The 23,063-nt window shown below is 35.9% G+C and overlaps 1 protein-coding gene across 1 annotated transcript in view; it reads right to left on the bottom strand.

The window, feature by feature from the left end:
• CSMD1 (CUB and Sushi multiple domains 1) overlaps positions 1–23,063 on the bottom strand; it is a 1,244,186-nt gene that overhangs the window by 414,945 nt on the left and 806,178 nt on the right. The window contains exons 8-10 of the mRNA XM_052809685.1: positions 19,362–19,449; positions 10,541–10,665; positions 5,138–5,259 (exon numbers count right to left, since the gene is read on the bottom strand). Of these exons, the coding sequence (XP_052665645.1) occupies positions 5,138–5,259; positions 10,541–10,665; positions 19,362–19,449 (335 nt within the window). The remainder of the gene's footprint in view (positions 1–5,137; positions 5,260–10,540; positions 10,666–19,361; positions 19,450–23,063) is intronic.

The following is a 23,063-nucleotide window of genomic DNA, read 5'->3' on the forward strand; positions in this document are numbered from 1 at the left end:
TAACTGGGACCTTAATAATTTTAATTCTAAACTGTGTGAATCCTTTCTAAATGATGCCATATCCCCCTAAAATTAAAGACACTGGTCCAGCAAATGAAAAATAAAGAATTTAAATTTAAGTATGCGCATTTACATATGGCACAAAATTCAGTTTTAACACTGTGTGAACAACAAAAGAGCATGCAAGACTGTGCTTTCATTTTCAACACACCATGGGAAATCATCCTTTCAAGGACTTCTTAGTGTATTTATAAGATCTAGATAGCACAGGATGTATAAATGAGTTGATTGTAAATTCACAATGACCTTTTCCTTCACTCTAATAAACCTATCCTGAGACTTATGAAATAGTAAGAACTGAGTAAATCACTCGAATGACCCCGTACCTTGCCAAGAATACAAAAAAGTTTAGGGAAAGTAGTTCTTAGATCTACTTATTTTTGGTGATCAAGATCTCTGCAACCCAAAACTCTGTGGTACAGTAAGAGAGGATAAGTTCTACAGATAAAAATCAGTACTGTGGCAGCGCTCTGGTAACCTCTGTAGGGATGAGATACATGGTGCTCAGCAAGAGATCTCTTCCCCAGTCAAAGGATAGCATTAGACTGCAGGTGCTGTAGATGTCAGACATGCTGACAAACATCCTATAACTTGTGGCAGGATGGTCTTATCAGCCACTCAGAGGGAGAGGAGCCCTGTCTTTAATGAAGCTCTGAAGAAACAGTCTATTTATGAACACACTTTCTAAAAAAACACTCTAATATTAAACAATGTAATATAATAATGCCATCTAACTGGAGCAAACTTGTCTATTGAAACAAAGGTTCTGAATCCATTGGAAATTATTATATATGCATAAGCTACTTACATGGAAGAGGAAGTCAGGGATGTCACTAATAGATCAGATCTGAGCTACCACAAACTTTGAACCAATCCATGAATCAGCAAGACAATCTCATTCAAAAAAACCCTGAATATTATCATACACTTCTTAGTAAGAATGCTCTTTTAGAGCATCTTGCAAGAATGAGTTTTCTTAAAAGAAATTATCTCAAAATTAACCTTAACAGTATGTGGATTCCCTAGGTGTGAAATGGGGAAAGTTTTCCTGAGTAAGAATGTTCTGAAATTCCCCAGCAATGAGCTTCGAAATGCAATAAATCAGAAATACCATTTTATTGCAACATATTAAGGTACATAAAAAAAAACCCTTTATACAAAAACCTGAAGGCTCAACCTTATAAAACTGTATGTGCAGTTTCCCACACTCACTCTAATTAATTCCAATGTCTTCAATTATGGCAACTGCAGTGAATAACTTTTTTTTTTTGTAAAGAAGAAGAAAGTAGTTAGGCCCAAACACATACTTATTATCTATGTGGAGAAAGTAATTGGGACACACTCTTCATTTATCAGGTCATTAAACTTAGAACTATTGCAGCCCATGGCACATCTACTATACCACAATCCGCGATCAGTCAGAAAAATATTGTGCAAAACTAGGTATCATTGCTGATACACCACCAAACCTTGCCCTCCTATAGCCACTGTATAAAATACTGAAAACAGCAGGAAATCCAAGGCAGTAAGTCTTATGAAAAAACCCACAGCCCAGAGAATGAACTGAAACAGCAAGGGATAGAAGCATGCTTAAAACATACTGAAAAGATTATACTAACAAGAAGAAAGAGATAAAGACTACAGAGCAGTAAGACTTCAGAAGAACAGTCCAAAGTAACTGATTCTAAAAAGTTGAGAAACTGCATAACAGAACAACTAAAACAATGTAGAGTTACTAAGAATTACGGCACGTACTTGACAGAGTCAGAAGAGCACCATAAAGTTGTATTTGCAAGTACTAAAAGTCTAATAAATGACTCAGTAGGATGCCAATCAGAAGCTACAATAGTGGGACCCAGAGGAAACAAATAGATGTTAAGGGAAGAAACCCAACTCTTCAAAATAAGCAGAGCATTAACAGAAAAACATTTAAACAGGAGAAGAACCAAGCTTAACTTAGATATTTGTGTTGCTCAGAAAAAGGCAAATAAATGTTAGAAAAACATTTAACTAACAACAATCTTGATATGGTTGGTTAAAAACTGGAACTATGCTACAGTCCCCATAGGAAGTTAAGATTTGTTTTCATTTTGAATTAGTGTTGAAAATCTCCCCCACCAGCAACACAATGTAGAATTTGGAAAATGTTATGTGCCAATTTGTTTTTAATTTATTCTTTAAAATATTCCAGCACATTATGTTTCATTTTTTGTGCAAGGGCAGTTCTTTCACTAGACTATCTTCTTTAAACCACACTGAATGTTATGTTAAGAGGAAACATTGTGTTATCTTACAAAATGCTATGTGTAAACTAACCTGATGAAAGGACACATTCACTGCTAGAGTAAGTCAAAACTAATTTAAAATACACAGTAACAACATGGCATGAACTGTCTACCTTCTTGGAAAAGAAAATCAAACACAGACCCTAAGTATGCTGATAAATATTTTCAAATCTGACAGGCAAAAGAGTAGGCTCCTCAATCTAATCTTAAAATCAGACCTTCAATACACAGTTCAATTTTCAAGAGTTCTGTCATTCATAACTCCAACAAAAGTCAGGGATGAAAATCTGTACAACTTTTAGCACATCTTAAAATCAATTCATTATTTTGGAAACCTGAAAATTATTTTTGTAATTGATTTTTTAAAGTTCATAGGTTTCAAAATGCTAGCAAGATATTTTTCTTTAGAAAGAAGTAGGAAAAAAGTTCCATTTCAGTCAGATAGTCTGTAAAGTAAAAGTATTTTTCTTCATATCTTTTATTATCCGAAAGGATATGTGTTAATTCTAGATTCAGTTATTTGGGGATAGAAGTCCCAATATCAGATTTTTATTGATACATACTGATGAAGATGATGTAGACTTTATGTGAAAGCAACTTGAGGATACTGTAAGCCTTAACCATATTTGATTTTAAGACTTCACATTCACAATAGTCATGGTCCTAATGCAAATACCCATCTTTCCAAGATACATGAAGTTAAGAAAATAATCTTCCTTTGTTGCACTGCTAGACAAATCCAAGATTAATAAGAAGACAATTCATTCCCTATTGCCCATCCTGTCCAGAACTGAAAGACTTAAAGTTCCACCTCTTTTTCTTACATTGTGGTTATCAATATGCCTGTTAGCATATCTGTTTACCTTCCAGCTGGATGTAATAGTGTGGATTTTTTTCTGGGTGAAAGCTTCAAGCCTTGTACTCACACCTCTTCATTTTGAACATAACAAAAGAATTGACCTGTCGGTGTACAACGCCTTCAGTGTATTCTTGTGACTCATGAACTATCAACCTGCCCACAGAATACTACTTAAGAGTGCCTTTTTGAGTCCACTGAACAGAGTAGTAAATTAATCCACACCAATCTCATTAAGCTCTGCCCTACCAAAATCCTAAATCCATTGAGAAAGATATATTGTATAGAATGAACCGAACTTGCGTGTTATTGTAGTAGACGGAGGTTTAGTGTTTTTCACAAGTAAGTCTGAGCTTCCATAGAAATCATAAACTGCAGTTTAATAATACACTAAACAGTCAGTACCAATTTTTGTATCATTATGGGTAAACTTTCTTGCAATCAGCAAGGAGATTGCTATCTTCATTTTATTATAAATATGAAAAGCAATGCTTAATTAAAATTCTTGAAAGGTCAAGGGAAGAAAAATAAAAATGAAAAATTAATGGAACAGTTTCGAATAAAGAAACCATTAAGATGCCAAGACTCTCTTCTATTAGTAGTAATTTCACTGATTTTCTTTTGATGCACACTTAAATTTTCTCTTATAAAAATATACTGCATTTTGCAGAATCAATGAGACTACATATTGTTGAATATAAGTTTGAGTAGATGCGTCTGTCAGACATTTTGCATATTTTTAATGCATGTCCATATTTAAAAATGCAAAGTGATTTAATACTTTCTATAAAATTTAACGACTTTCAAGTCAAAGGTCATTCAGTGACAAATAGTCACTTCTAATTGCTGTACTAAATAAAATGTAACAGTTCAGTTTGGAACTGAAAAAAGCACTTTTTCTTCAGAGAAGTCCCGCTACAGTAAAATGTTCTACAATGTGATAGTTCTGTACTTTTGCCATTTTTTCTGAATACATACCTTTATTGAGGCACTGAATCTGCTTTAAGAAAAAGTGAACTCAATTGATTTTGCAAAGAAACAGTGTTTACATCTCAACAATATGCTACGAAAGCATGCAGCAAAATAATCTTTTCTGAAGCTAAACATTTGCATTAATGTATGGTGAGATAAACATTTTTTCCTTAACTACATTAAAGAAGTCAAGAATACAGTCTCCAAAAACTTGCATAGGAAATACGTGTTTTGTAATTATGAGAGTACATTTAGCTTATACATTTTTCAACTTACTGTAACTCATTTATTCAGCATTTTGCTTACCAAAAAGTAAAATATAAGTGAAAGATTTTTTTAATTCATTTTTTGTCCTACTGGTAGGGGGTCTCTGTCCTTTATTGAAGAAATAAATTTATTTTACAGAAACGCAAGTAAAAATGCATCTCAGTACACTGCAGTGTAATAAGAATACTTAATTATTACTATTATTTTATGCATAATTATTCATAGTTACATATTTAGAATTATTATTGGAAAACAGTGGATTGAAAAGAGAAATAATGTAGATAGTAAAATATCTAACAAGATCAGAGAAAATACTTGGATGTATGTCTGGTTTTTATGCTAAGATTCAACAATAAGTAAGTATCAAGATACAACTCAAAAAATCCACTATCAACTCATTTAGTAATGTGTGATTCTGAATAAGATTTCATGTATTTCATTAGAAAATGCATTTATAACTTGGGAACTTTAATTGAGACCTATTACTCTGAGTGGACATTTTCACAGATATTACTAATTTAGATTTTTCTTCTAGTGCCCAATATATTTTCTGAACATCTCTACTCTGGTCATTTTGGTGTTTAAATGAACACACACACTTGCATGTGTTCATGCATTTGTGCAAATATGTATGAAATAATTTTAAGACAAATCCAAAATTCTACAGCTTGATTTGAGACAAAAAGAAAAAGCATACCTTTTCTGGGTCAGTTGTTGTAATGACCCACACGCAGTGTGCGTTGTCTTCATATTGAACTGGATAATTTGGTGATGTAATAATCCCACTTGGTCCACGTAAATTAGAACCACATGTTCTCGCTAAAACGATAAACAACAAATCAGACTGCTTCTGATCAGTTGCTCTGTTTAAAATAAATATTATAAAATTGCCATAGCATTAATAACAACTTGCCATGAAAGTATTATTATGCTGATATATTCTATAACAATTTGCCTTTGAAGATGTTTGAGCAAGTAAAAAAATCCTGAAAAATTTCTTACAGAGGAAGGAAACCAGCACTTTCCAAGTAATCAGCCCAACATTTACATTGCTTTATTCTTACTTTATGTAAATTAATTTCTCAGAATTATCATATCAACGTTCTGTTTAGAGAGAGATTTACCCTCTTCAAGTAGAGGGAGAGAGCCTTCTATGTATGAATGTAAGAAGGGCCAGTATGGACTCTCCTTCATGATTTCTCCATGGTTGGGGAGAAATAAACAGATGTATCCCATTATTTAACTCTATGTAACAGTATATCCTTAACCTAAACTTGAACTTCTGTCATGTCTTAGCTTTTTACACCAGAGGAAATAAAATTAGAAAGAAAAAAATATAAAATGGTTCTAGGCAGTAGCCTGACTTCTGTAAAGCACAGATTCAGTTGTGAAACCATCACAATCCCTCTGTCGCATTCAGCAAATCTGGATAGTTAACATTTTGAAAATAAATTACTTTACGAATTAAGTTATTTTCCAAAGAGCATTAGGAATAGATTTTCTAAAATATTCAAACTTCTCAAAATATTTCAGTATCTCAAAGTATTTAAAAAAATATGTAGACATATAATTTTCAGTAACATCAAATGGAGTTATAGAACTCAGAACATTTTAAAATTCCACTGTCAGGTCTATGGTACTACAGCACTTTGGCAACATGCTAAAATAGAGAGTCTAGATCATACCATTTCTAAGTAGATACTGTATATCTTCAAATATCTGAATCTCAGAACCTATCTGCATAACTTCCATTAATTTCTGGTGTAATTTAGACTCTTCAGTTACTAAAGGTTTGAGTACGGGCAAGAGGAATGACTACATTCCTTAAAAACTTGGTCATTCTTTTTCTGAATATTAGAATAAAGTACTTTGGAAAATTTTAGGTTTTTTCTTTCTCTGTGGCTGCCTCCATTCTGAAGAATGAAATATGAGCATTTCTTTACCACACAAACTTGCTGGGAGGAAGCCTGCTCTTCTCCATTAATAGAAGTGTGACTGGTATAAATAGGGAAAAAGGAAACTAGAGGAAAACTGGTTTCAGATTTTCTATTCTTCCATCACAATCTGCTACCAGCAGTTGGTCCTTTGTTACTATATTAGAGACTAGACTTTGAGAAGTAACTATAACTCTGTGTCTAGATTGAGTCACCTAGGACTCAGTTTTCCATGAAAATGTCTATCTGTGTTTATGATAGAAACCGTCTTAATGCACTTCCATGAATTTCACTTATGTCTCAGACACATCACATGGAAATCTTCCATAACGATCTCAGTAGAAACCAAAAAACTGCCTCATCCACATAGGTAATTCTACCAAAGCATCACTGACGACTATTAACAAGCTGTCTGTGCTTAACATGGAAAAAAAGAACTAATCACATTTAAGCATGCCACTGCATGCTGCCTACTAACAACACAGAAAGCTTAGCATACTGCTGCTGTATCAAGAAAAATATATTCTTTTAATTCCTGGAATAACAAAAGCACATTCATAGGACATTTTCATTCCAGTAACTGGTAGAAGCACCATACGTCCAGCACCACAACTAGCAGACAATTAATGTATATTTATTTGTTTTCAATTCATCCTGCATAAAGTCTGCTACAGTAGGAACTAATCCAGAGGTACAACTTTGTAGGAATAAGCTTTTGAATAGAGTTTGTACTGTCTCTAGCTATCCACAAAGAAGAAAGTCTAGGAAACGTCTCCCTTTCAGATCTTTTTTTCAGTCAAGCTTTCTCCTATTTGAACTTTGAGGGAAAGAAAAAAAAAAAAGGAAGGGAAAAAAAAAAAAAAAGCCAAGCAAGAGCTATAATTGAAGTTCTGCCCAAAGGTCTGTTTAGGAAATGGAGTAACTGCAAAACATTGCACAAAAATTGTTAGATAGTCTTGTGATATCACTTACAGAAACCAAGAATGAATTGCTGTAAGGTTATTAGCACCTTTCAGTTCCTGAGGGCACTAGCAGGCCTAAACTGCCCTGACCAGCCTCAGCTGGGGCCTTCCACCACTCCTTTCCTGTGGACCCAGGGAATCTATTTCGGGGTGGGATTGGACTATTAGTCTTTATCTGAGCAACGTCTCAGGAGCAGCTGTCTGCAGTTCCACCACAGCTGTGCCTGCTCACAGGCTTTGTTGAACCTGACCCCTATCCAGGCTCTGACGTCTCGGCCCAGCCGTGGCCCGTCTCCATCCCCAAGGAGGTGCCCGGTGACCAAGGCCGGGGCTGCCCCTGGTCTGCCCTGCTGCCCTCCTGGGGCGGCGGGATGGGCCCTGGCTTTGAGGCCTGGCCCTGCACTGCCGCCTCAGGGAGACCCCTGAGGGGTCACCAGCCTCTTGCAAGTAAGGTAAGGGACTTGCCAACAGCAAGATGGTTCCTGTGACTATTCATCAGCTTCATAAATTCTGCACTCTGCTTGTCACTGTTCTGGGGTAAATGCAAAGTTCAGCTTCTTCAGTAAGTCTCATAGGCTTGAAGTCATTAAGCCCACAGTAGCTGCATGTAGCTCATCAGCTTTTCTACTTTAAGTGGATAATCGTTTAGAAAATGTGATAAGCAGTTCTTTGCATTGTGTACTTTGTCATCAAATGCTTGGTATGAGCACCATGAATACTGACATCTTGAAGGTCAGTAAAGGGATTGGGAATAATATGGACTACAAATAAAACTTTTGTCTTTCATTTCCCACCATCCACAAACATGCATGTGCAACATCATAATATTGAACCAGAATTATACACCATTCAGCCTAAACAATGTTAATCTGTCCTTAGAAAAAAAACAAATTACTTATAGAGACTGGCTGACTTGACCCTCAGACTGTTCTGAAATTTTAGCTCCAATTTTGGAAGTATGTTTGAGGAAAGGAACTTGTTTTTCCAACTGAGGTTTTAATGGAAGTATAGGACTAATTTATCCTATTTTGTTAGAAGTTTACTGGAGGGAGTAAAGCATAATAGAGATATTTGCAGATAATAGATTAGAAGGAACAGCAAACACTAGTAATAACACACAGATAATTCAGCAGCAAATAGCCCCTTTCTGCTGAGCATTACTTTTACCATGCATAGATTATTTCAGCTCATTTCTGCAATGTATTAGCAAACAAGAATAAATTCAAGAGATGAAAAAAACCTCAAATCACCAAACAAGAGAGTGAACAGTGGAGTAGCATGGGCATGTTATTCTGCAGTAGTGTGAAACCAAGTACTGAGAGAGTATATTTAGATTTTTCATTTAAATACACTAAGCTACAGAGACACTGACCTCAAGAGACACTTATGAATCACAGTTGCTTTGGTGCTCTGGAAAGAGTAGGAGGTATGATTTTTATTTATTTCTTTTTTACCATGTTTTAGATTGTCCAGTCTTTACACGGATGTGTCTATGTAATATTACCCATGTTACATCTTGCAATAATTTATCCAAGAGCTGCCTTTATAGACTTTTTTATTAGGTCTGACTGGAATGGAGTTAGCTTTCTTTATAGCAGCTTGTATGTTGCTGTGGTTTAGATTTGTAACTAGAATAGTGTTGATAACACAGCCGTGTTTTGGCTATTGCTGAGTAGTTACTTGCACAACATCAAGGCTGCCTCTGTTTCTCACACTGCCCCAACAGCAAGTAGGCTGGGGGTGAGCAAGAAGTTGGGAGGGTACACAGCCAGGACAGCTGAGGCCAACCGACCAAAGGGATATCCCAGACCATATGACAACATGGTCAGCGAGAAAAGCTCAGGGAAAGGAGGCACGTTCATGGTTATAGGTTTGTCTTCCCAGGTAACCATCACTTGTGCTGAGGCCCTGCTTTCCAGGAAATGGCTAAATATCTGCCCACTAATTGGAAGTAGTGAATAAAATCCTTATTTTGCTTTGGTTGCATGCACAGCTTTGCTTCATTTATTAAACTGTCTTGATGTCCACTCACAAATTTTCTGCCAGTTCTCTCCCCAATCCCACTGGTCGTGAGTGAGTGAGGGGCTGAGCAGGTGGGGGTCATCCCAACACAACTGTTTACACTCCTTAACGAAGACAGCATAATTTACAGGTATATCGCATACATGATTATACAAGTTGAAAAATCTATTCTGACAACAGGAGAAAAATATTTTTCTTTTGGTATTATGAAATAACTAGGTAATGAAACTTTTTGTAAGTGTTTGAGTTTTATATAAGTGAGATTATGCTTTAGCTCATTCTTAAACAGGCAAAAATTTAGGCCCAGGTGTTGCAAATCCTTCCCTCCACAGTACCCCTATCATTTGCTGCCCTGTTAACTGGCATTCTGCACAAGATTTTCTAAGTATCTCTTTGATCTACCTCAAAATGACAAACAAAGTATATCACACAATTTGTATGATTTCTTTTTTCCTTTTTTTTTCTTTTTTTCTTTTTTTTTTTTTTTAATTAATGGTGGTGGTTTTTCTTGTTTTCCATGCCTGTCCTGGCTAGATTGTCTGTTTCTAGGAGGACATAAGGCGAGTACATTTCTAGGGTTAATACTTTCATTAACATGTACAATCCAAATATGCAACCCAAATTAATTTTTCTACTGAGAAAAAGGAAAAGTTCTGTACATAGACATCTTTATTTTTCCTATATACCTCAGTTCTGGCATACTTTGACAGCATTTATGTATTTTTCTGTGCTTTTATTGCAGGCTGTAGATTGCAATGGAAAAACATACAAACAAACAAACAGCCACCTCCCCTCCTTCTCATAATATGAGGAACATAATATGATTGTGAGGAGTTCCTATTTGGGCATTTAATTAGAAAAGTTTAACCTAAACGTAACTAACTAGTTCTACTTAAAATGTTTAACATGACAAAAAGAAGATTAAGTGAAATGAAAATTATTAAAAGGAAATTAGCTCCCTAAATTGATACTGTTTCTACATCTTTGCTTGTGTGCTTCAAGCTAAAGAAAGATCTTTGGATATATATAACCATATACACACAAGCTTATATATGATATAAATTATATATAGACACACATGTTTTTTTGCTTTGTTTTGAACATCATTTCATTGCATTTCTAAGCAGAAATTATAAATTACCCTTCCAAACTTCAGGTAAAATTCCAAAGAATAACACCTACCTCTGCAAATTGGCCTGTGGTCACTCCAGGCAGCCAGTGTATCTGTCACTCTCTGACAAGTGATGCTCTTAGAACCTTGCAGCACATAATTATCTTCACAGGAAAACTGTACACTCGCACCCACCCTAGGACAAAAATGGGAGGAAGAATGTAAGAATTAAAATACATTTTAAATATCAACCTCCCCAAATAAATGTAATTGTCACCAAATGACAATATTTCTAGGTCCAAACAAAGAAATGAAGGTGGTAAATTCTACACCATCATTACTATATTAATAAAAAAACAAATTATACTACAGGGAACAGATCTACTATTTAGTTTATCCACCTCTTAAAGAAGTAAGGCCAAGAATACAAAGCAATTGTGGTATTATGTTTGATCCTTTAAACTATGACTTCAACGAATATATATGGAGATATATTTTTTTAAGAAAAAAATATCATCACTGTTCTTTCAGGCAACAAAATTTACTTCATGAATAATTTCAACCTCTCCATATTCTCTTAAATGAGAGAATAAGCAGTTAGATATGGTAATTTGTCAACATGTATGACCAGGAAATATTAATTTCAGTAAATTTTAATGATTCATTGAAAATTCCTGACCTTGTTGAAACTTCCTGTTAAAAATTACGCTAAATGATAACTTTTATTAGGACTGAAATTTGACTGTTACACTTGTAACTTTGAAATGTGTCTTTTGGGGATGATTTATAACTTTATTCTTTTTTTTTTTTTAATAAATAATTTCTTTCTGAACAATGCTGATGAATATTTATGAAGAATTAGAAAACTGTATATAGTTACTGTGTATCTCAAAGAGAGCTTTCCTAAACAGTATTTACATTTCTGCTTCCATTTATTATCTGTTACATTCTTTGTTCCCCATCATAATCAACCGGTTTTGTTGTTAGCTTTCTTGCACTTTTAAATCTGTATCTGATAATCCCATGGTGTGAACTAAGTGATCTTGATAAAGCAGATTTCTCAGTTTGGTCTTTCTAAGTCACTGAGTCCTAAACACCAGGGGATTGCTAGATGGCAGTCAGAAAGCTCAGTGGTTAAAACTGTGCTGTGGAGAATAGCAAATAGCCTCATTCACTAATGTCCAGCTCATTCCTACCCTTCAAGAACAAGTATTCTATTAGTTTCTCAGAGGATCTCACAAAGACAAACTATACTGTTTATCATTCTTATGATGTTCTTCTATAGTTCTTTCACAAAACTTGAATAAGATCCTTTTTCTTTCTTTTTTTTTTTTAAATTTGAATGTGATGCTTCAAATCTAGGAAAGCTTTAAAACCTACTTTTCTTACCACTTGCTACTTGATCTGTTAAACGTGAAAAAATCAGAAGTGTAGGGAAAATATTGGCCCTTTCCTTCAGTAGTTCATGGGAAATGTATGAAATCCCTGAAGAGTAATATCATTTTCTATACTGTATTAATTTTATATTTGTCATTATCTACTATCCTTCAGAACATTCTTAAAACCCTTAGAAAAATAGACCAAGCATGATTCCAAATAGATACCTCAAATTAATAAACAATTAGTTTCTCTTATTGGTAAAGAAAATATTATGATTAATTAATCTGACATTTTAATGCTCTGAACACATATTTTTGAATGCATTTTTCTCATATTCTGTAGCATTTTGAGCTCTGAAAATTTGTTCTATGGGAACAGGAAAAAACAACCAGTTACCTAGTTGTGATAAATAGAAATTTAGAATTGAAGTATTTAAAAATCATACCGGATAAAGACTTTCCCAAAAGTATAATGATGTGTGAACCAACATGAAAGCTTCAACGTTTCCCTGAAGTTTGCTACTAGCAAGACATGTAAGGAAAATTACAAAACTGTGCACATACAAAAAATTAGAGTAAAATGAAATGTACAATTATTGGATGTCTGCAATTGCAATTTATTATTTAACATACCTGATTATTCCCCCCAAGAAAGAAAGAAGGGGAAAATAAACCAGGAGGAACACAAATATTCTGATGTCTGATGCAGTAAGTGAAGGTTTTCATGTTTAGACTGGGTTTTCATCATTACAGCAATATTTAAAAAAAAAATTATTAATGGATACATAAAATGTTACACACTAATCTATATATTTAGGATGATTCAATTTGTTTCACTATTATTCTACACAGTATATTGCATTTTCTTCCAAAGCTCTGGAAATAGCTTGTATCTAAGGACTAATAATGTGAACTTCATGTATTTTACACAGTGGATATCATCTTTTGAAATGTTTGATCACAAACTAAGTGACACAAAATAAATATGCTGACTACAGCATATTAAAAACAAACAAAAAATCTAGCAAAACTGTCAAATTAAAAAGCAAGGTAGGAACACGAAGTACTTAAAAGCTCCTTAGTGTTAGAATTTGAGGTGGAGAGAAACCTCAATGCCAGCTATAGGCATTGACAAGTACAATCTTTTGAAAGTCATTTCAAGAATTCTAATTAAACTTCAGGTGCGCTACAGAAGAGAAGTCATAGGTTTTACCAGAATGACTGAGATAGTTCTGGACACGATTTATGTGGCTACATTATATGCTAAGTCTGTTTTAATATCAGTTAAGATCCATCCTTTTTGAAGCACCTATTGTGAGAAATAAGGTTTATGCATCTGACAACTGATACTTTCAAGAAAATAATTTCACTGTAATTTTAATTCTGCCAAGGCTTACAAAAAAAGGAAAAAAGTATTGAAAAGTTCTAAATACTGCCGTACCGTGACAGGTACGGACTGTCACACTATAATATATGTGAAGGAAATTAAAAGTTTGTGTAAGTAACTAGTTGTATTGGCTTTGTGTGGCAAGGTTTTGGTAGCAGGGGGGGTTACAGGGGTGGCTTCTGTAAGAAGCTGCTGGAAGCTTCCCCTGTGTTCAAGAGAGAGCCCATACCAGCCGGCTCTAAGACAGACCCGCCGCCAGCCAAGGCCGAGCCAATCAGTGATAGTGGTAACGCCTCTGTGATAACATTTTTAAGAAGGAAAAAAGTTGGGACGGAGGTATTCGGCAGCTGGAGAGAGGAGTGAGAACATGTGAGAGAAACAACCCTGCGGACACCAAGGTCAGTGAAGAAGGAGGGGGAGGAGATGCTCCAGGCGCCGGAGCAGATATCCACCTGCAGCCCGTGGAGGACCCCACGCCGGAGCAGGTGGGTTCCCGAAGGAGGCTGTGACCCCGTGGGAACCCTGCGCTGGAGCAGGCTCCTGGCAGGACCTGCGGATCTGTGGAGAGAGGAGCCCATGGAGCAGGTTTTCTGGCAGGACTTGTGACCCCTTGGGGGACCCACGCTGGAGCAGTCTGTGCCTGAAGGACTGCACACCGTGGAAAGGACCCATGCTGGAGCAGTTCGTGAAGAACTGCAGCCCATGGGAAGGACCCACATTGGAGAAGTTCATGGAGGACTGTCTCCTGTGGGTGGGACCCCATGCTGGAGCAGGGAAGGGTGTGATGAGTCCTCCCCCTGAGGAGGATGAAGCGGCAGAAAATAACGTGTGAGGAACTGACCGTAAACTCCATCCCCGTCCCCCTGTGCCGCTGAGGGGGTTGGTAGAGAATCTGGGACTGAAGTTGTGCCTGGGAAGAAGGGAGGGGTGGAGGGAAGGTGTTCTGAGATTTGGGTTTTATTTCTCATTACCCTACTCTGGTTGATTGGTAATAAAGTGAGTTAATTTTCCCCAAGCTGAGTCTGTTTTGCCCGTGAGGGTAATTGGTGAGTGATCTCTCCTGTCCTTATCTCGACCCACAAGCTCTTTGTTATATTTTCTCTCCCCTGTCCAGCTGAGAAGGAGGGGGAGTGATAGAATGGCTCTGGTGGGCACCTGGCGTCCAGCCAGGGTTAGCCCATCACACTAGTTAATAATGAAATATTTGTGTATATATATATAGTTGCTATATAATACATACATTGCAGATATCTGAATGAAACCATGTATCTTTAGATGTGTAAGAGAACAATGGATGCTGAAAAATCTCAGGTGAGCTGAGTCACTAGAGTATTTCCTGTTTCCAGGCAATCAGATCTAGCTAAACAAGCATCTTAGGGGAGGCGATGCACCTGGGCCACACAGACTACAAAAAAAGTCCTTATCCTCTAAGCAATGTCCAAATTGCTGAGTCTCTCCATTGGTTCTGCTAGACATTTTTCCATTAAAAAAGGGGGCATCCTTTTAAAGCCATATTTTAACTTATTTGATCTGTGATTTCAAAGGAAATTATTACTTCATTAATTTCCAGTTGTTAACAATGAATATTTTTAATTTCTTTTTTTTTTCTTTTTCACATCTTTACCTCCCTAGTCACTGAGCAAATCTGCGGGCACTGGAAGTGTTTTGTTTTGTTAATTCTGTATGTAAACTTTCAACAGGGGGAAGAAATCAATTTCCTCTTTTTTCTTTTTCTATTTTAAATTTGAACTGTATCAAAGCAAAATTTGTGCTTTTATAAAGCAAGTGTCCTGGTTTCAGCTGGGATAGAGTTAACTGTCTTCCTAGTAGCTGGTACAGTGCTATGTTTTGAGTTCAGAGCGAAGAATGTTGATAACACACTGATGTTTTCAGTTGTTGCTCAGTAGTGTTTAGACTAATGTCAAGGATTTTTCAGCTTCTCATGCCCAGCCAGTGAGAAAGCTGGAGAGGCACAAGAAGTTGGCACAGGACACAGCCAGGGCACCTGACCCAAACTGGCCAACGGGGTATTCCATACCATGTGACGTCCCATCCAGTATAGGAACGGGGAAGTGGGGGGGCAGGGATTCGCCGCTCGGGGACTGGCTGGGTGTCGGTCGGCGGGTGGTGAGCAATTGCACTGCGCATCATTTGTACATTCCAATCCTTTCATTATTGCTGTTGTCATTTTATTAGTGTTATCATTATCATTATTAGTTTCTTCTTTTCTGTTCTATTAAACCGTTCTTATCTCAACCCACGGGTTTTGCGTCTTTTCCCGATTTTCTCCCCCATCCCACTGGGTGGGGGGGAGTGAGTGAGCGGCTGCGTGGTGTTTAGTTGCTGGCTGGGGTTAAACCACGACAGCAAGCTAGAATTTGACTGAAAGAAGGGATTTTTTAAAAAGAAAAAAATTCTGTGAGAAATACTAAGCATAAGAAAGTTCCTTTAATTTTAAAATCTGTTTTGAAAATTTAAAAGCTATTTTTGTTACAAATGTCAGTGGGATTGTGGAAAATGATTATATTTTCACAGTACCACACATACCATATAATATTTAAGGAGAGCTGAAATGTTATTGTTTATATCCATTTTAGATTTCATTTAAACAATCTACTGTTTTGAGACCTCACATAAAAATAAAATGTGATATTTACCCTAAACTTGTATTGATTATGTTCTCATTATCTAGCAAAGTCTGAGTTGCCATTTTGCCCTCAAAAGGAATCCAAATATCCACTGGATTTTTTTGAAATCACTGAAAATCACCTCCCCTACTTCCTGAACTGAACACAGTAAAAGCGTGGCAGGAGGACAGAATGAAAAGGTTAAGATTTCAATACCTTTTTGTTTGCTTTATGATATTAGAATGAATGCCATTATTATGCTGAAAATGATGAAACCCTTTTCAAAGAACTTGTCATCCCTGAATCAGTTGGGTCTCAGGCTGTCTTGAAAATAAACCCTCTGCCTTTCCATCAATCCCACTCACAACATGTCTTTCAGCAGACTAGAAAAGATTTTGAATAATGTGCATTTTCACATGTTTTAGTTCAGATTAATATCCACAGTTGTCATTCTCCCCCTGACAAGAACAATAGCTCCTTCTGGTGTCTATACTTGCCTCTTAGAAAAGAAAAAACATTGCCTTTCTTTTACTCTCCGCAGTATTGTCATTACATTGGAGAAATGCAAGTAACAGCAAATATTATTTCCCTTCTCTTATGGAAGAGCTTGATTTGTCATTTCAGAGAAAGAAAAACTAAATTCTAGCCAAGTTCTCTATTTAAATTTCAAGCTAGATATAGATAGCTAACTTTAAGATAGCTAAGATATGTTTTAAATAGGTATAAAAAAAGTTTACAGTACATGAAAAACAGTTGCTGTTGCATAATCAGTTTTCAGATAACAAGTAAGGTTTAGGAGAAAAATAAGATTTTATTATTTCTCTCAAATAATATTCAGAATTGGAGGCCCAAAACACGCACACAAATAACAAGTAATCAAAGTATACTAACGTGTTTTATTTATCAAATCTTACATGATGTTGCTTGTGCTATTTTTTAACACCTTACACATTCATTCACCCCCATGAACAGCAAGATATATTAGGTGAAATGAAAATATTATCAGAGGCTGAATAGGGTAAAGGAAGGAAGAGAATAGCCTTGCTCTGTCAATTAAGTAAGCATTGCTTATAAGTAAGCTCCAGACATTTAAGACACCTTTAACCCACATTCATTCATAAGAGACTGTTCAAAATATAGTTATCTATGTTTTGCAAGGTTCCTTGACATTAGATTCCCTCAGATATCTTAAAATATATTTTGAGCTTTAAGGTTCTTTTGGGCTTTCCCTCTTCTTGATATTTTCATGTACTGCTGGGAATTTTCTTGTTGGGCTCTCCCATGTTGGGGTTCACACATTTGCATCTTTGGACCCCTTTCACCAAAATTATTTTAGATCCCTTTCTCTTTCACATTACGGACTACAGTCTGGAGGGGAAAAGAATTCTCTCTCTTACCTTCTTCCAGCTTATCAGTGCTCTTAGACCTGCTGTTGTTTCTTAACACTGACTTGGACCATAACTAGATGAGAGCCTGCTTGGCCCACAGTGTGTCATGAACACACAACATCTGTACAAGATTCATAGATTCACAGAATAAATTAGATTGGAAAGGATGTCATCTAGTCCAATGCCCCACTCCAAGCAAGTCCAATTGGAACAGAGCGCTCAGGGCCCTGTTCAGGTGAGCTCGGAATGCCTCCCTGGATGGAGATTCCACAAACTCTCTTGTAAACTTGGTCCAGTGTTTGTCATCCTCATAGTAAAAACATTATTATTATTTTTTTAATTCTGAGTCTAGTAGTAATTTACTATGTCCCACCTTATGTCCATTGCCTCTAGTCCTGTCAGTGACCACCTCGGAGAAGAGTCTAGCTTTCTCTTCTCTACACTTTCCTGTTTAGTAGCTGTAGACAGCAACAAGGTCTTTCAGATTCTCTTAAGGCTGAGCAAACCCAGAACTCTCAGCCTCTTTTTATATGTCATGTGCTCAGGCTCACTCACCATCCCAATCTGTTGAACTTGCGCTGGTATCTATAGTTAATGGAGTTAGAAAGTCCCCTTCAGGTGTGACTTCATGCCATTTTCCATTAAACATTTAGGCTATGGGGTTAACTTTTTCCAGAGATGCTATTCTCTCTCCACTAATAACAGAGTGATACTAGATGTTGCCCTTAATTCTTTCAACTAAGTATTTGATTTGGAGGAATTCAGAAGAAGAGGTATGCTCTGCACCATTTATGGCTATGAGGAGAGACTCAAGCAGAGGAGGGAAACTGAGGCATACCTGCACAAATAGTAAAGTAAAATACTCTCCAAAATAACAGTGGCTGTATACAGGGTATCCCTCCAATGAATACATGAAGACGCTTTAATACATCTTGAGAAAGAGAACTTTAGTATCCCATTTTTACCTAGTCTTCTACCAACTGATATTTCTCTCCTCAATACATCAAGCATTAATAAAGTTCTAGATAAAAATTACATCTGTTTTCCTAAAACAGCAGACCTTTGGACAGCAAGTACGTACTATATTTTTGTATCATACAACTTCGCTTGCAGCAGCTGTACTTGCCAAGTTGAACCAGAATATATAGAACAGGATAATAGCAAACATCTTCTGGACAGCTTGTCTCTCTCTAGCCTATTTATTGAAAAGCTTATTTCACTTCATTATTTTTTAAAACACATTTAACTGCTTCCCCGTTGCTAATGACATCATAACTTTGCATATAACTGATTCTCTTAACATTGGAGTTGTTTCTGATTTCTCAAACTCCTTTGAGGTTAAATAGAGAAAAATCCAGAAAGACTAGGTCAGTCAGAAATAGAATATATTTTAAAATTATTTTTCCTGTCAGTTATGCCCTAGCTTGGAAGAGCCTTGATTCAATAGCCAGGTTTGATTAACTTGCTTTCTGGAGTTGCAGAGAACTTGGCACAATTCCTTCTAATTCCTATGAAGTTTTCCTTTCCATTTACTCTTAGGTCTGGCTGTCCATTCCCTGCTGAGCAATTTATAAATCTCTGCATGAGCTGGAGGCTCCCATCTCCTTCCTTTGACCCTCTTCTCTGCCACACCTTGAAGTCTCTGCTTTTTTTCCCCAACAGGGAAAGAGCAACCTTCCCTCTTTCTTCATAAGGGTCCATTTGACCTCATCCTCTTTTTTTTAATGAATATAACAAAAGCTGAAAACAAAAAAAGCAAGGAGATGGTATTCATCACAGCCTCAGACACTGAATTTGCCATGTTTGCCGAGCTTTTTAACAACTTTTATATAGTGGGAAAACAGACAATTCTCTCTGCTGCTGCTTCTATGCTGTCTGGTGAGTTCTGCCTTTCCTACACAAGATTATGATGCTCTAAAATTCCTATTTAAAATGCATTGATTTCAAAGAGAAACAAGCAAAACCGAGATATGCAATGGACTGGAGCTATTTTGACAAAGACTCGACACATTTGAAACTAGGGAAATTACATGTATCTGCAGTTGCATGCTTTGTATGCGTGTAACAGGAAATACCTCCTCTTGGACATCCAGAAAACTAAATGTGCCTACCTGAAGTCAGAGCCCACCCTTTTCCCATTTTCAGGAATTCCAGGATCAGGACATGTATCAGATGCAATTGCATCCCCACCCTGGGTCACTGCAAAGTAAAGGAAAAAAAAATATTTAGATATGCAGCTGTAAAGATGACTCTTCACTTTTCCCATACATTAACTTCCACAGCCTGAATTCAACCATATGCATATTCATAATTTTTTCTTGGAACACTATAAATTATTACTAAAAAGAAGCCCCATATAATTGATTTCTTGGGTTTATTGTTTATTTCCTTTGGTTATGATAAAAAAAAATGTTTTGCCTCTGTGGGAAAATGAATGATTGATTTCCCATGGTCAGTCATCTTTTTATGGATATAGTAGGATCCATGGCTGTTCTCAGACAGGGAACACAACATTTCATGAAGTCACCTTCTGAAATATTCACAACACACCACTCTAAGATTAAGATAGTGTAAGAAAATAAAATCTCATTTAAGCTTCTGTCCATAATAAGACTTGAAATAGACAAAAGTCAAGAACCCAACTGTAATACAGAAATATTTTTATGAAGATAAAGTTCATCTCAAAAATATACAGAAAACGCCACAGAGCAATGCATTTCTAACCAGCTCATGTTATGTGTTCATGCAAACAAGGCTCAAAATCTCTATTTTGTGCTTTCAGGTAGGAATGGAAAGAGAAGATATCCTATACTGTTTCATTCCTTTTGTCCTCTGTTCTTTCTTCCTCCAGACTGTCAGATATTTAAATAATACTAGGTATATAAATGTATAAACTTATAATCCTTTCAAAACTCAAAACAATTTGAACATTCAATTTTCACTTTTCTTCTTTTTCATTTGTAAAAAGGTATTTAAGGAATCTGTGGAATTAAAAGTAATTAATCATAAAGAAAATACATAAAGTAACAGAGTACAACAGTGTGAATATACAGAAAACCTGAATACACACGTGCTTTCTATCCTGCACATATGCACAAGGGTGTCCATGTGTATTTACACGCCTCCTGTTTTTCTGTTTCCTCCACAGATGAATAGAGCTAGTAGGAATTTGTGGATCACATTTTTCATCTTAAAAGATTTTTGGGAAACCGTTAAGAACAGGGCAGAATGTTATCCCTGAATAAAAAAAAAAGTTGGAATATTTCAGCTGCACAAAATAAATTACACAAGCCTGAGTGGATTACAGATGACAGCATTACAGCTGAAAGGTGATGAGAGATTAGATGTAAAAAGTGGCTGGTTTTCCACACAGTTATATGCTTTCAAATTGAATACAGCAGCAGAGTGTGGTGACAAGCGGGATATGTACGATCAGATGGTAAGTGCTATAAATCTTTATGTCTGTTTTGGCAGCAACAGGGACAATTAATTTGTATAGAAATCCAAAGTTTTACAAGAGAAGATTTAAAGAAATAAAAAACTCTATATACAGCACTACAAAAACATAACTAAGACAAAGCACTTGTAAGTACCAAAATACATGACCTGAGCATAGATTCTTCTTAAAGTAGAGAAACTGCAACAATTACAGTATATTTCAACATTTGTCTACGTTATTTTTTTTTTATTTTGGCATATAGAATGTTTTAAAAATATAGGAAAGAAAAGGAATCATCTCTTTCTCCACATCTTTTTAACATTACTTATTGCATTGTATACTGTTTGTCCCAGAAATCTCTCTTTAAGGAAGGTGAAGAAAGATTATGATAATTTCAGATATGTTTTTGCAGACACAGTTAAAAATATGATGTTTTACTTAAAAAAAATATTTCCTGATAAATAAAAAAACCCAAAGCATGAGTAAAAATCCAGTTCAGCTGGGCAGAAGTATAGCATCTGGAATTCACCAGCTTGAAAACACTCCAGACCAAGAGCCCAATCCTACTAATTTCACTAATATTACTTAGATTGATAAAGATTTTTGTGTGTGTGAATAAAGGCTTTCAGAACAAGTTTATACTAGCTAGTAAACATGTGTTTTATTCTGAGAATTTAATTTTGTAGTTTCTTGAGAAGTGTCAGCATTGAAATGTTGTTACAGTCAAAACCTGATCTTGCTAAAAAAGCAGCCTGCTTGTACACTGATGTTCCTTCAAATAAATAATCTTCCTACTAACATTTCTTCCTGTTTTTTCAGGAAAAATACCCACAAGTAGGTACTACTTTTAGCACAGAAGTGTAGCTATGTTAGTGGACGTGAGGTTCAATTTTGACTACTGAATCACCAAAACACAAAAAATAAGCAATATGACTGATATAGTTATTCGACATACCAAGTTTACTAAACTTGAACCTTATGGTAACAACTGTAATACAAGGTGGAGAACACTGCCTTTGCTATCATGTTTTAAGCACAAACACATTGCAGTGAAGCTACCTCCTTTTACAGACATACATACAAAATGAGTAAGTATTTTGTTTGGGACACCAGCAAACGTTGACTGAGACCTTACTCATAGCACAGAATGAAGTGATCTCCCCAGATGGATGATGACCTTTGCAAAATTCTCTTCTCAGCCATGACCTTCCTCTGTCAACACACTCTCACACCAATATCAGGGAAGGGTGATTCAGGCTATCGTTTACCCAGAGAAATACTCTCTTGAAACAGAGCAGATATATGTCTGGAACTCGGCACATCTTCCTGGAGGTTTACAGGCCTTGTTAATCACGGCCCAGGTTTTAGCTTCCACTTTCCCCGATGAACTGTCAAGTGTTTTTTAACAGATGGTGGTTGCATGACATGCTGTCATAACAAAATAAATCCAATACCTGTAAAACAAGCCTGTCTGATTTTATCTTTCCAGATGGGAAAAAAGGAACAAATTTCTTAAATTAGTGAAACCATTTTATTACCTTTAGCGCTTCAGGGACACCAGGGACTTTAGTGCATTTATAAATATATGTATATACTTTTACATGTTAATATGCTTAAAACCTTTACCTGCCAGTATTTTGGAATTTACCTAAAAATTAGATTTTAAGATTTATTTAGCTCCAACATTTGTTATTATTCAGACTGAAAATAGATTAAATGATGCCCAAGTGAATCTCTGTCAGAGACCTTTATCTTCCTCTGTTTCAATCCTGTCAGATTTCCCCTTTATCCACCACCACTATGAAGTATTAGCCACTGGTATTGAGATCCATAACGTGGGAGGAGAAAGTATCATCTTTGATTTGAGAGTCTCACTTCTAGAATATGTTTAAACTTTGCAGTCTCATTCTGAAAGCATCTCTTAGACATGTCATCTACTATTCATCCAGTCACATGCCCAATCTTTCACTGTTTTACCTTTAAAGAAAAAGACTTTTGTATGCCCTTGAAAGACCCGTCTTACCTGTTTGTACTCTTTCAAAATGACACTGTATAAAGTTTCATTTACCTAGAGTGTTATAAAATGTTTCATGCTTTTTGCATCTTTCTTCTGATTTCTCCTTCTTTATCATACCAAACTTGCTCCTCTTTACTTTCAAAGCTCATTCACAGACTATCTGTATTTTAACTATCATAATCTCAATTTTCATTTTAGAATTTTAAAATTTCAAAACAATGAAGGTATTAAGGAATATGGAAGGTAATTTTCCTATTTAAAGCTTGTAAAACTTAGAAATAAATATCAGTTATGCAGAAACTTTGGCACAGCTATGTGCTAATTAGTAGCATTTATCTTAAAGCACTAACAATGTTC

Source organism: Harpia harpyja, chromosome 15, assembly GCF_026419915.1.
Source record: "Harpia harpyja isolate bHarHar1 chromosome 15, bHarHar1 primary haplotype, whole genome shotgun sequence".
In the NCBI taxonomy this organism is placed as follows: Eukaryota; Metazoa; Chordata; class Aves; order Accipitriformes; family Accipitridae; genus Harpia; species Harpia harpyja.